Source organism: Topomyia yanbarensis, chromosome 3, assembly GCF_030247195.1.
Source record: "Topomyia yanbarensis strain Yona2022 chromosome 3, ASM3024719v1, whole genome shotgun sequence".
Classification (NCBI taxonomy): Eukaryota; Metazoa; Arthropoda; class Insecta; order Diptera; family Culicidae; genus Topomyia; species Topomyia yanbarensis.
The window spans coordinates 316,363,824-316,378,007 of record NC_080672.1 but is presented as its reverse complement, the minus strand read 5'-3'; the positions used below and the strand labels follow the sequence as shown (position 1 = coordinate 316,378,007).

General features: G+C 37.3%; 2 protein-coding genes across 3 annotated transcripts in view; both read right to left on the bottom strand.

The window, feature by feature from the left end:
* Positions 1-9,259, bottom strand: part of LOC131688760 (CTD nuclear envelope phosphatase 1 homolog) — a 63,617-nt gene extending 54,358 nt beyond the window's left edge. The window contains exon 1 of one of the 2 annotated variants that reach the window (XM_058973272.1): positions 8,565-9,259. In XM_058973272.1, the coding sequence (XP_058829255.1) occupies positions 8,565-8,669 (105 nt within the window). In that variant the 5' untranslated portion in view covers positions 8,670-9,259. The remainder of the gene's footprint in view (positions 1-8,564) is intronic. The other variant, XM_058973271.1, reaches the window with a different exon arrangement.
* Positions 9,260-12,024: 2,765 nt separating this feature from the next.
* Positions 12,025-13,262, bottom strand: LOC131689460 (charged multivesicular body protein 6). The gene is made up of 4 exons (XM_058974557.1): positions 13,031-13,262; positions 12,855-12,964; positions 12,324-12,754; positions 12,025-12,263 (listed from the first exon to the last, which is right to left on the bottom strand). Exons 1-4 carry the CDS (start codon positions 13,103-13,105, stop codon positions 12,223-12,225), a joined length of 657 nt encoding a protein of 218 aa, XP_058830540.1. The 5' UTR covers positions 13,106-13,262; the 3' UTR covers positions 12,025-12,222.
* Between the last annotated feature and the right edge of the window lie 922 nt (positions 13,263-14,184).

The following is a 14,184-nucleotide window of genomic DNA, read 5'->3' as shown; positions in this document are numbered from 1 at the left end:
GATTGCCTGCAAAAGAATGTTGTAATATGCGGACATTAAAATAATTCAATGTAGACGTAACGCAACTGCAAACAAATGTTGTTTTCCTACAAATTAACACTGACAATCGAGTGTATGTATTACCCAAAATATCAAATAAGAAATGAAATTTCATATAATCGCCAGAAACAACAACACGGGAAAATTGTATCCAGAGAAGTGCATACGGGTTTATTGATTAATCTACTTGATTTTTAATGGTTCAAAGAAAATTTGTGTCTCAATAATACAAGATAGCTCGACAAACATGTGATTACGGCTTAAAACAAACTGACAAAATACTTTTTGAAAGAAATTACGGATAAATCGTTACTGGCCTGTCACAGTTCACATCCGTTAGCATCTGTGATTAGTAACAGTTAGTCCGGAATTTCCACTTAAATTGAATTTAGACAGTTGGTTTATACGCCCTAATCATATGTTTATCGAGATATGAATTTTTTTTCTTGTTCTTGATCAGCAAAACACTTCCAAAAAATTAGTCAAATTAGCTAAGCTCCTACGCCCACAGCTCAGCAAATTATTTACGAAAAATACTCGATAAACGTATGATTAGGGCGCAAAAATCATCTGTCAAAATACGCGGGGTAATTCAGGACGAACCGTTACTCGTCAATCAAACATGTTGAATTTCCCCCACAGACAAACAGACATAACACACTTAAAAAAATATCGATCCGTCTGAACCACGTATATGGCACCCTATCCTATTTGCATTGAATTGACATAAGTCAACATCTCAGTGGGGACACAAATTGTGGACCCCACTGACAGTTAAAATTGTTCTGCTCGTTTTGCTTGAAGCTCGATCTTCACTATTCAGACACGGTACAGCATGACTCAAGCTTTAGATGTTTCATAAAATAGTAAAATATAGCACCGCTTATTGATGAAAAGTGATGTTTTGGACATGTTTGTGAATTACAAAAGCTTTACACCGCACCTATGCATCAACAAATTAAATGAACTCGTCTATTTTAAAGCGGTGCTGAATGGAAATGATTCTGTTGATTGTATACTATTCCCCCGAAAATCATTCCCCAGAAAGCCATTCCCCAGAATTCCATCCCCCAGAATACCATTCCCCAGAATATACTATTCCCCAGAAAGTCATTTCCCAGAATGTACCATTCCCCAGAATTCCATCCCCCAGAATGCACCATTTCCCAGAAAGTCATTCCCCAGAAAAGTTTTATTTTTTTATTGATTTGATCTTTTTAACGTGGTACAGTCGTGATTCGCTGGTCAGTCCAACTAACGAATCAAATTCTTTAGTTGGACATAGACTGTGGCCCAACCAACGAACCACTACTGTATTTGTTCCCACTTCCATCAAACGACATTCTTCGCTTTCGATTCGTGCACATTTGAAATGATTTGCATTGTGTTGAAACTTGAAGTTAGGACATTATTTGCTAATTCATGTTGTGTTGAATATTGCAATGAAGACAAAATAAAACACTGAAGTGTTTTCCCCAAAAAGAACTATTGTCCCGGAAACATATAGAACAAAGTTCCAGAATCTAATACAAGTTTGTTTTAAGAGACATTTGGCAACAATCATAGTAAGCGGTAGGGCCCCTTCCTAGGATTCAAAGAAATGAAACTTATGTAAGTAAGCTTATATGGTAAAACCAAAACTTGTCGAAGTAATTGAAGTGATGTGGTGTTAGGCTGCTGAGTATGAGCTGTTGAAAGCGGTGCCAGTTATCCATTTGCTTACCCGATTTACTCAAACATAGGAATTGATCCTTCTTTCAAACATGAGCAGTTCGTTGAATTTTCATGCCAAATGACTCTTGCACGCAAACTTGTGATCAACTTTTGAGCAAAGCTATCCTGTTCGGCATAAAGTCTTTTGGCACAACATCGTCTGACATAAGACATTATATAGTAGTTGGCCATTTGACCTAACAGTCGTGTAGCACAGACAAACAGACATAACACTATGATTAATTCCTTAAAAATATCGATCCGCAAAACACTATACACGGTTCCAACCACTCATTTACAAATTAGTTAACCCTCAGACCCCGGAACTTTTTTTTACTAGTGGTCTATTCCGTATATTTGCGCATATATCAGTGGCGCCATATATGGATTATAATCGTAAATGCGATCACTGTCCCAACTAAAAATATATTCAAAATGACCGCTAACATTGGCGAAGAATTGTTTGTCGAGTAATATATCTGTTATTCTGTGGTATAAGTACCATTTGGTATAAGGTACGAAAATATTTTCGAATGTATTTCGGGTAGATCGTACATTTGCATAGGAAACATTTCCAATTCAAAAGAAAAATAAACCTCGACAAACATATGATTGCAACGTTAAAGCCAACTGTCAAAATTCACTTTTAGCGGAAATTCTGGACAAACCGTTACTTTCCAACCAAATATGTTGGCAGTAAACAAAAGAGAAAGGTTTTAAAGCTGTGAACTGTGTGTGGCCTATAACGGTTTGTCAGGAATTTCCTTTCAAAGAGAATTTTGACAGTTGGATTTTACGCCGTAATCGTATATTTGTCGAGAAATGCTCGAAAACACACCAAACTATTTGTCAAAATGAGCATTCATTTCGACTTTAATACAGATTCAAGGAAAGTTCAAAAGAAGGAATCAACGCCTATGATTGAATAAACCGGTCAGAGGAAAATAGCACAAATTTGCGTGCAAGAATTTTTTGGCATGCAAAATCGAAAAACTGCTCATAATTGAAAGAAGGAACTAATCCCTATGATCGAGTAAACCGGTTATACGAGTGGATACCAGGTTTGCTTCCGAGAGGCGGCCACATTCGGCAGAATGTCCTCAGCAGTTTTACCGCATCAGTTCCTTGACTTTGGTAATGCGCAAACCTTAGGCTTCACCACAAAAAAGAAATCATTAAAAACATTAACTTTTCTGGGGAATGGGGCATTCTGAGGTATGACTTTCTGGGGAATGCAGCATTCTGGATAATGGCTTTCTAGAGAATGGTATATTCTGGGCAATGTCTTTCTGGGAAACGGTACATTCTGAGGGATGGAGTTCTGGGGATTGGCTTTCTGGGGAATGGTATACAACCATTCTGTTTATTGTGCATCGACCTTAACGCGACGTCTTAGATCTTGGCTTTGAAATCATGGTGGCGTAGCAGATACCTGGTCACTCATTCGCAACTGGAGTATCCCTCAGTAGCTCCATCATCGCTTATGCAAACATAGTTCCAACTGAAAATATATTTAAAATGACCGTTAAATACGGCAAATAATTGTTTTTGAGTGTTATATCTGTAAGTATGCGATTTTCCCTCAAAATGACGCTTGGATTTTAGGCCGTACGTAATCATAAGTTTGTCCAGGATAATTAGTATCGTCGAATATCTATTACAAACCGAAACAGTTGTGAAGAAATGATTTGAAACGTGCCAGTAGTTACGCTGTATTAATTTGAAAAAATACCTTGAAATTGGACAATCACAACGGTCTTCTAATAAAAGACGCCTATCTCATTTGCCTACACCTCAAACGTGTTATTCCAATATTGGTCAGCCTATCACTTTTTTCAGTACACCGGAGTAGCACCATGTACAATCGAAAATGCTATCAGATAACGCTAAATTGCTTGATTTCGACATACGCGTCAGTCGAACGCGTCAAACAAATTTTCGCCCATATTTAATGGTCTACGTTTAAATATGCCCGGGCTTACCTTGGAATCGAGTAAAGAAAGACTGACTGTGAAGACATCCAACTTGCAGAAAGCTGACGAAAGCACTGCGGTTTTGTGAATGAAAACGAAAAGCTTGTACGAATGTTTGTGTTCTTTTTTGGCATTCCATTATGCTTCATGCAAATGTCGTTTTCATTTTCTATTTGTTTACACATTTCGTAAATGTTACCTTCAGTTTAAAATTGTCCGACAGTACCGTACAGAGTCTGCATATTAATTGTTTTAATTACAACGTTCATTAGCACAATATTTCATACAGTGCAGGACAAATAGAGTACTAGAGGTACTCAATATTAATCCCATAAATAGCTTAAAAGTTAAAAACAGATTTGTTTTAGGATCCTAGAGAAATAGCGGGCTAGATCATATTCAAATACGGGTTCAGGAAAACGAAAATTTATCAGTTTTTTTGCGTGTTGATTTGACTGCAGCCTATGACTAATTAGATCTCGGTCCGTCAAGACAAATTTGAGAAAATTGAAGCGGCAACAGACAGTCGTCTGCAAATTATGTTTTGAAATAATATATGCCAGATAATTTCCATTACAGTCGTGATTTGCTAGTTGGATCACATCCTATGTCCAACTTAATAATTTGATTCGCTAATTGGAACAACGACCCGCAAACCAATTCGTTCACAGGTGTTAAGAACTATCCAAAGCAGACGATAGCAATGTAAATGCATTTGTTGACATCTCTAATTATTATCCGGCAACGGATTGTGGTTCAGGTTATGGTATTCAAGATTCTGTTTCGGCTTGGTTTGCCGTCGATGTGTGGGAAACTTTCAACTTCATTTACACAGGGTTTTTCACTGTGTGTCGTCTGGTTGCAGCACTTGCACGTAGGAATTTGTCCCTCATAGGTGTATAACATGGTTTAAGTGGGAGGGAATAGGTCTTTCGAGCCGCATCCTTGCCATAAGAACACCGTTAGGCATGCTAGGGAAGAATTTTCTCCAAGTGTCAAATGCAACAAAGTCTACTTCTCCGAATTGTTTCATGTATTTTGTTGTTGGTTGGAGAATACGTGGTGACAAGTCATGTAGTCTTACCTCGATATTGTCATTTTCTATATACACGGGCATCTTAATTTCAACGCTGTCACTGTCAAGCACGTGTTTTAAATTGTTCCGTAAAACCGAATTTTTTTGCTTGGTCTAACGTGTTGAATGATATCATTACTGCACTGCGTAGGCGATGATACTGAAGATAGGCGACTTCTGTAAGCTTAAGCTCCATTTTTACTTTCAGAAAATATTCAATTTCACGAAGACTCAGTCGTATGAAACATTTCAAGTCGACGCCCGCTGTGTTGGGTCGAACCAGCGATTTTTCGTCAACTTCACTCATGACGGCAAGAATATTATAATTTGATCTAGACACAATGTACACTAGGATTTATTAGTCGTCGTTCACTTTTCTCGTTTGTTGCTCTAACTTGACAGAACTAAAAACTAGACTTAATGGTTTTTTTGTTCTTAAGGCAATTTGTACAAGATAAAAGCAACTGTTTTTTTTTCTTCGTTCGTTTCTCACTGGATCCGACAAGTATCGTGACCAAGGTCTGAAGTGTCGGAACTGTTTCAAGCTTAAGACAATAATACGCAGGGAGAAACAGTCAATCGACAATGTTGTCGGTGCCACTTCAAATGTGGCATTATTGGCTCGAGTTGATGTCGCTCCAATGGCCTGCATTCCTATCCATCAAGGTATTTCCACTGCTTCTGGTATTGATTTAATTCAAAACTCTTGCAATAGCATTCCTGGAGCAAGTGATAGTATAACAGAGATAGATCGCCAACAAGGTTTTAAAGTAAAGGATGTATAAATATGGTTCGCGTGAAACGGTTTGAGGAGGATAGGTTGAGGAACAAGAAAGTTCAAGAAATGTTACTTAACGAGTTATTTGTAACATTGCCTTTTTATATTAATTCCGGTACGAGAGAGCGTATTCTCCATGAGATGAAATGAAATAGATGAACCATTTGTGGAAAATGCCAGGAAATGAGCAGTCGATTTCCATAGCTAATTGTGATAAAGTGCAAGAAAAGCAAATGGGTAATGCAGTTTCGCGTTTGGCAATGAACGATTTCGAATGATCTTCTACAAGTCGTTTTTTGTTCCTGAGTTTCGCTGTAACCTTATTTCTGTATTTGAGATTGAGAAGACAGGTTAGAAAAAAAATTCTATGTCGAGAAAGTTAGGTGCTTGATGTAGGGATGAAAGAATATTTGAGCAAACAATTAAAATTGCGTGAGTTTGAGTAAATTAATATGCCGTACACCGAGAGGTAAGCACTAAATCTACAATACAGCGCAGTGTCAAAAGTCGTACTTAATTAGATACTTTCAGTACAATTAAATAACGCTAATATTCAAAAAGTTCGTAACAAATTGATTGTAATTTAATTACAGGAAAGATTTTAGCTACAGCTCGTATTTTTAATACGCAAACCTTTTAAGCAACTCCAACATGTACTTTATATATGCTATGTATCGCACAACGGCATTAAGCTTAGCTTAGGTAAACTGCCCGTAGTTGCATTTCGTGACCGAACGAGTGAGTGAAAATGCACAATGAACCAGAAAATTATGCATGGAAGGAGCGAATCATTCGCAACCTGTATCTTTCCTAATTTGACCTAATTGTTCCACAAAATTTTCAATACCGACGTTGGCCACGTCCTATTCTGTTCTACCGGGGAAGGAAATAAATGTTAGCTCGACATTTGCAGTTGAAACCGAGACTACCTCTGGATCTCAACAAGCATCATGGGAAAGGAATTGTGTTAGTAGGAGAGGGAAAAAATCAGGAGATGTCTTGGTAGACAATATAATCTTAACAATATGCATGTTTAGATTAAGTTTGCACGATTGTCCTTACTAGCAAAAGGAAACTAACAATATAATCGAAGGTCGTAAACAAAATGAAACTACGACAGGAAACTGTTGAATTTATTCAAGAAATGAAAATTTTTTGAGCGGCCTGAGATAAGCAAAATTAAATACACTAGCTACTAACACGTGCGTCGTTTGTTCACCTTCCCTATCAACATACATATTTTTTTAAAGGATTTGTTACGTACCAGGATAGGGGTATAACGAAATTTGTGAGTTACATGGGGAGCCAATTTTTGCAATGCGTAATTTATGAAGGTTCCCATATTTGACAACCCAAAGCAGAGGAAATCTAAATTCATCCACCTACCAAAGCATTCATTTGCTATATGTGGATAACTTGAAGACAAAAGGTGTCATATTTTACATTTGCAAGCATAAATGAATTGCGTAATCTATGTTTGGGGCATTTTAGCTCGATAATACCTCTTAGAGCCAGCAAAGAGAAAAAAAATTAGTTTGCTATTGAAACCGAAACTATCTGAATGACTGCGCTGCAAGCGGATGAATGAATGACGTACCACAGAATCAAACAACAAATTATATTCAGCGCGAGGGCATAATTTATATTTCGTTCCTCTTTCAAGCTCACACGGGGATGTCAATTTCCGGCTCGAAAAAAAAACACGCGGTTCTGAGGAAACCTTCTTTGAACCAACCATCGCACCCAAGATGAAATACGCAATTTCCAGAAAACATCGGAAGAAAACTACGATTTCACTAATTACTTCAGATTTTTAAGTTTCTTGTAGATACACATGTACATACAGTTCTATAACATTCACCCGACTGTCATTCGCCCGAAAGTCGCTTACTTGAATGACGTTCGCACGAAACGCCATTAATCAGAATGGACCATTTACCCGAATGCCATAAGCCCGAATAGACCACTTGCCCGAATGCCATAAGCCCGAACAGACCACTTGTCCGAATGTCATTAACTCGAACATTCGGGTTGATTCCTTCTTTCAAACATGAGCAGCACTTTGAAAATCTGTATGCCAAATACAAACAAGTTCGCCAGCAAGCTGTACATCGAATCGTTTTCCCGATTTACTCACCCTACCCCTAGGTTGATTCCATCTTTCAAACATGAGCTGGTCTTTAAATCTACATGTCAAAGGGCCAGTTCATAAATTACGTAACCCTTTTAGTGGGGAGGAGGTACGGCAAATTGTGACATGTGGTGACATATGGGGGAGGGGGAGCAAGCTAGAACGTTATGTAATGTTTTTATTGAAAAAGAAATTAACGAATTTGTTACGTAATAGGGAACGGGGGTTAAATAAATTTGTGACAATTTGTTACATGGGGGAGGGGGGGGACCAGCTTTGGGCAATTTTTGCGTTACGTAATTTATGAATGGTCCCAAATAAGTTGGTTGTAGATCCACTCGTTTGCCTGGTTTACTCAAACATATGATTCTTCTTTCAAACATGAGCAGTTCTTTGAATCTGTACACCAAATTGCCCTCGCAAGTAAATTGGTGAACCGTTTTGCTTTTAGACAATAAAAATGCACATACACATTTCAAATTACCTACTTGGCAAGTACGTGGTGTGACTTTCTAACACACTCTCTTTTTGTCGCTTGCTGAGCAAAAAGGCAAAGCTAAACTACGCGGGGAAGCTTATCTTCTTCAATATGCCTGAAAGTATTTGCACATACTGCTGGATTGTTTTCTATTGGAGAAAGAACCGGTCGCGTAAATTATAAGAAAAGGGAGACAGATTACTGGAAGGCTTCAGACCGTCGGCAACAAGCAGGCAAGCTGCCGCCGATTCGCGTCGAAAGTATTCTCATTGAAATGCGATACTAATTATGGGTACACATTTCTGTCCCAAGCAACTAGGCATACGATATATAACAAGCGCCCATGAAAAAAAAATGTTGAGCAATCGTTCACTTACCGCTCTAACCTGTCGGTTGAACATATAGCAGAGACAGGTCCATATTTTCGATGCCAGCACCAGAAATGCTCGAAAGTTCATTTGAAATTGAGACAACATTGGCATCGTCCACCAGCACAGTTCCCGGGTTTTCCCTCTCGCCCGGCCACGGCTTTCTCCGGGGGGTTTGATGCTTCGCTGATTATCCTTCGGCTAAGGCTGCAAATTCCGCTTCCCAGCGTCTGCCACCTCAAATTTATGCACTCAATTGAACGGAACTAATTTGCTGAGAATTAAAACGATTCGAGGACGAAGACAAATAACAGCTTGCGTCCGAAAGGAAAATCACATCTCGGCTTCGATGATTGCGGCTAAAAATCACACAGCAGGCAAAATTTTTCGCAAAAAATTAAGCACTTTTCTAAGCTGCCAATTTGGGTACAATTTCAAACTGGCGACACTCCCGAACGCAAATGTTTCTACACAAAATTTTCCACGCTGCACAGACACAAACTTGGCATGAGAAAACAGAAAAAAAAACTTTTCTTCATCCAATTTTTTCCGTCGCCGAATAACTGAGCCGTGCTCCTGGTGGGAAATGTGAGACTTACCACCAAAAAAAAACTGCCTTGAAGAAATTACTCTTGGCTGATGGTCGCAGCAAGAGCCAAAGCATCAGACACCAGTAAAGTAACTAGAAAGGTATTTGCGACTGTGTGAGTATGATCCGATACTTTTGCGAGTGCTGCAGGATGACAGTTGTTTGACAGCAGGTGCCGAAAAAGTCAAAAAATGACAAATAAGCCCACGTGGCAAATATGGATCGATGGAACCGAAATCGAAAGGTGGCAACATATTTCTCGAATAATTAATCTCGAGCGTACACTGAAACGAAGGTCATGGCATAAATTACTATATTAGAGGTTTAAATTAAAAAGCGGTGAAAAAGGCAGTACCAGTGAATTTTGGTAGAAAAATCAATGGTTAGAATTGCCATATGCATAGTTGTTTTTAAAATTGCTATCTGGTTGAAATTACTATTGTTTACCATGTTATAGTAATAGTAATATAGTATTTTACTACAGAATTTAATTTTTTTTTGATTAAGGGTTGATTTCTTTACCCTCGCTTGACGCTTAAGCTAGGTTTAAACGTACTGGTGAACCTGGTTTAAAAGTTAAGCGAGGGTGAAGAAATCGGTTCTAACTGAAAAACAACTTTTTTCGATTTTATTATTCGATTCTTCATGCGTCACTATTCACTTTCAAATATTGATTACTAGATTGATTATTTAATTTTTATTTTCTGTAGTCTCCAGACCTTTAAGTTTTAGAGGGAAGATGCAACAATGTGCTTTTAATTTTTCACATACCGATGATAAATTGCGGACAGAAATGTAGTCAACAATTAATTTCACTTCACTTTCATTTGAATAAAAGCTCACTTTGGGAAAACAGTACAACGAAATCCAAAAAGCGTTTTCTTTCACGCAGGCGGATTTTTAACAGTCAATTTCATCACTGCATGAAAACCAGTTTTCAGTTTGCTGGTGACTAGGGTTACCAAATGGACTGAGAGCAAATTAAGGACATCCCTGCCAAATCTATTCGGAATTGGAGCCTGAATCAGTTGTCACTTGAGCCAGAATTCTGAAAAAGTCGGGATTCTGGCTTATGTTCCAGCAGTTGAACTGGGACGTTGAATCTTGATCGAGACAAATTGGAATGGTGTAGTGCCAATATTGAACGAAGATAACATCTTTGGCTATATCGAGTTATCCAACAAATTTTGGTTACTTCTGAGTAAAAGAACTTTTGGTTGGGATGAGTGGCCGAGAGTATGCATTAACAAAAACAATCGCTGGAAGTATTTGAAATTGACAATTGAAATTGATTCTCTTGGAATAAAGTTGATCTGAATAATTTAATACAGGGTGATTCATCATGACGTTTTTTTGATCTCGCAAAAATTTAAAAAAATGGAGTAAATCGCGAAATGTTTATTTGTCAATCGAAAGAACATTTTTTGCCATTTATTGTTTGAAAACAATTTCTTTTAAACGTTGACCATGTTGTCGCTTGAGGTAATCCTTTCGATTGGTCCAATTTTTGGTGATGGATTCGAGTATTTCAAGTGGTATCTGGCTAATTAGTCGAGTAAAATTGGTTTCCAATGGGAATGTCAATGTTTTCTTCAATGCGTGCTGGATGTGGTCGATTTGTTCGCTAACCATCCAATAACGAGAACTGCAACTTTCACTCTTTTATTGTATGGTGAATAGTGGAATCAGTTGGCCGATTATATCGACCATATTATGGACGGAGTGCACGAAACACATTTCTCACAGATCGCTGGTTTTCGAAATATAGTTGAATAATTTGAAAATCGTGAGCATACTGTGGTGGCAAACAATACTAAACTACAATAAAATGACATGCCTTGGTAAAACCATCATGTTGAACCACTCTGTATATGCCAAGGTTTGAGACTAAAAATAAGGACATTTGAAGTAAAATAAGGACGTTTTCCAAAAACCTCGAAAATAAGGACATGTCCTTTAAAATAAGGACGGTTGGTAACCCTACTGGTGACCAATTAGCCGAAAACCGGTTTTCGTTGAAGAAATTGGCTGTAACAGTATAGCGGACTGCATAATCAACTTTTGTCATATATACGATGTTTTATTTCGTAATTTGGAATCAACTCAAAAAAAAAAAAATTATGTCGTGTGAAATACGTATTTAGTATTAAGTATTTAAATAGATCACCACAAAAAACGACTAAAGATAAGCAGATTTGCACGTATTGTTCTATGGATTAAAAGGGTCTTTTGGATTACGTGGTGTAGCTTCATCAAGTAAGGCTTCCGTTAATTGATAACTTGAATGAAGAGTAAGATGTAGAGTACCAGGTATTGTGCCCATTATGCACAAAGTGGTCGAGTCCAACCTTCTCTTTTGGAGAAATATCACATCAAAAGCTAGTCAAGTAGCTACCAAAACGAGAAACCGTTTGTCGGGACCATACTTATTTGTGTTTTTTTTTAATTAAAAGAATTCTTACCTGTTATGAATATTTATCAACCTTTTTTATGTTGCTAAATAATCGATATTATCGATGAATCGATTAATAGTAGCTAATTCATCGAACTAATCGTTTAGCACGAAAAAAAAAATTACTGATCAATTTAAAAAATCAGACATCTCTAACTATTCTCAACGTAAACTCACACAAGCAGTGCACGAACTTACACACCGTGCGTAGACATTGAAAGTTGAACTTAATCCAAACCAACCGAATGTACTGTGTACCATACATGACTTGAGCCCATCGCATTTTGTTTATGTATGCCAATTTTAAACTATCACCACATGGTGACAGGACTATAAACTTTGTGTACAGCAAGTAATTGTAATTCGATAACTATTCAATAGTGTTGTATATCTAGCGCATTATAATTATTATAGGAAACACCATCAGATTTAAATAAGTAATTTATTTGCAAGACCATATCTACAGTGTAGTTAATCATTCGCCAACGCTAGTTGATTTGTAGCGTATATAAAATATGTAGCACATTATGAAGCCATTGAAGTTCGTGGTGCACAACCTCCATGTCAAATGTGCAATCGTTAACCTTGGACGAAACATTCCGCGTCGTTTTGATACATCTATTCATTTATGCCTCCACGGCAACTTTTTTCGCGGACCGTTCAGTATCTGTTAGAGTCAGAGACTTTTAAATTTAATTTCAACATTCAATCGAGAGCTGAAACGTACCTTTTTCTTTTCGCTTCTTTTCACGCACTGGGTCATCTTCCGGGACATTTGGCAGCCGTTGAACTATATCTTCCGGTTCGACGTCCAACCGATCTTCCACGTTTTCTTCGCTCACAAGTTGTTCCAGCTCAGCCAAAACATCGTCCTCATCATCCTCCGTTAGAACTCCGTTGAGCAGCGAATCAATTTCCTGTTGCTTTTCAATACTTTCGCGCGTTTCATCCAGAATTTGTTCCACTTCTTCGATCGACAGCATCTCGTTGACTTTTTTCAGCGCTTCGTTGCCTACCTTAAGGCCGCTAACGACTTGTGCTTCTACCAGTGCAAACTCGATATCGGAGGCAAGCTTTTCTATCGTTTCGATTTGCGCGTCGGCGTTCGTGAGCAGTTTTTCCTGGTACTTTTTCTTACGCAGTAAAGTTTTTGCTCGCCTGAAAAAGCAATTGAAATGTCATCGGATAATTTATGAATATTTTGAGGAGTTGGTAGATAAATCGTAAATGCCGAAAAAATCTTCAGTATCACACTCACTCTTTTCGTCCCGCTGCCAAACATTTTTTTGCCATTTCACGATCCTTTTCCAATTGTAGCTCTATCCGTTTTTGATATTGTTTCAGTTTGTCTCGTTGTTGTTTAAGTTGCTAAGTAATAAATACATTATTTTTTAAAGATTTTTATTCCACAAAAAAGAACAATAATATATTTACCAGAATAGCTTTATCTTGTTCGGTCACTCTGCTCACTTTGGTTTTATTAGTTGATTTTCCAAACAAATTTCCCATGTTCTGCGAGGGATTCAGAAATTTTTTTTCAGTCGATCACAAATCTAAAGAAAGGACCAATTACTAATACAACAGACGAAAATTAGAAACAAAACTTAAAGGTTTAATTGCATGAAAATGATGATTCAAAAGTAATGTTATTGTTGATTGTTTTGATTTTTTTGTGGAGGAGTTATTTTTTTAATATTCCCATGTGGCAAAAGATAAAAAAATTTGTACGTCATTTAGCATTCTGACGCTGGGACCAAAGATGATGATTATATAGAGATGCGCGAAGACTGAAATCTAAAGTTCCAATCGAACATTTTTCGACAAACATATGATTACGGCCTAAAAGCCAACTGTCAAAATCGACTTTGAATGGAAATTTCAGACAAACCGTTACTAGTCGAACACAGTTCACAACAGTTTATGAAAGAGAAAACTTTTCTCTTTCATTTACTACCAACATCTGTGATTGGCGTGTAACGGTTTGTCCGCAATTTCCATTCAAAGTGGATTTTGACAGTTGGCTTTTAGGCCGTAATCATATGTTTGTCGAGATTTTTATCTGTTACACGCAGAAAAATATCAGCATAAATAAACAAATTCTGGTTTTGAATAGCAATTTTCTCGTTTGATATAATGACAAACAAGATTCAGTTTTGATTCAATCAATGCAGTTACTTGAAATTACCAACAAATTCATTTTTGGCTTTTCAATAGTTTCAACAAATATTTCGTTTGAAACAACAAAATCATGATAGGTTTAACCGAACAAACAAGTTCGAAGAAACCAAACCAAATCTTTGGTATTAATCAAAGGAAAAAAAAACAACTCAAATTTAGTTGAAATCAAACAAAGATTCGGTTGGTTTTTAACAGGGATAAGTTAGATCTAACAAATTTTATTTTGATTCAGCAGTGTTTCTGTTTAAAATGCAAACAGAAGTATTTGTTGAATTAAACCAAATACATGATTTCGAGAAACACCCATTTCAGTCATTCGTTACTAGACTGGTTCATTTTTTGACTTTTAGCTTCACCAGGCTCTACTGATTCCTTTTATGGGCCTAAGTAATTGTGCAAATTTTGGCACC

Coding starts and splice junctions, on each gene's coding strand:
- LOC131689460 (XM_058974557.1), bottom strand. CDS start 13,105: ATGGGAAATTTGTTTGGAAAATCAACTAATAAAACCAAAGTGAGCAGA. Junction 12,965..13,030: donor AACAAGATAAAGCTATTCTG/GTAAATATATTA, acceptor TTTATTACTTAG/CAACTTAAACAACAACGAGA. Junction 12,264..12,323: donor AAAGAAGCGAAAAGAAAAAG/GTACGTTTCAGC, acceptor TGACTCTAACAG/ATACTGAACGGTCCGCGAAA.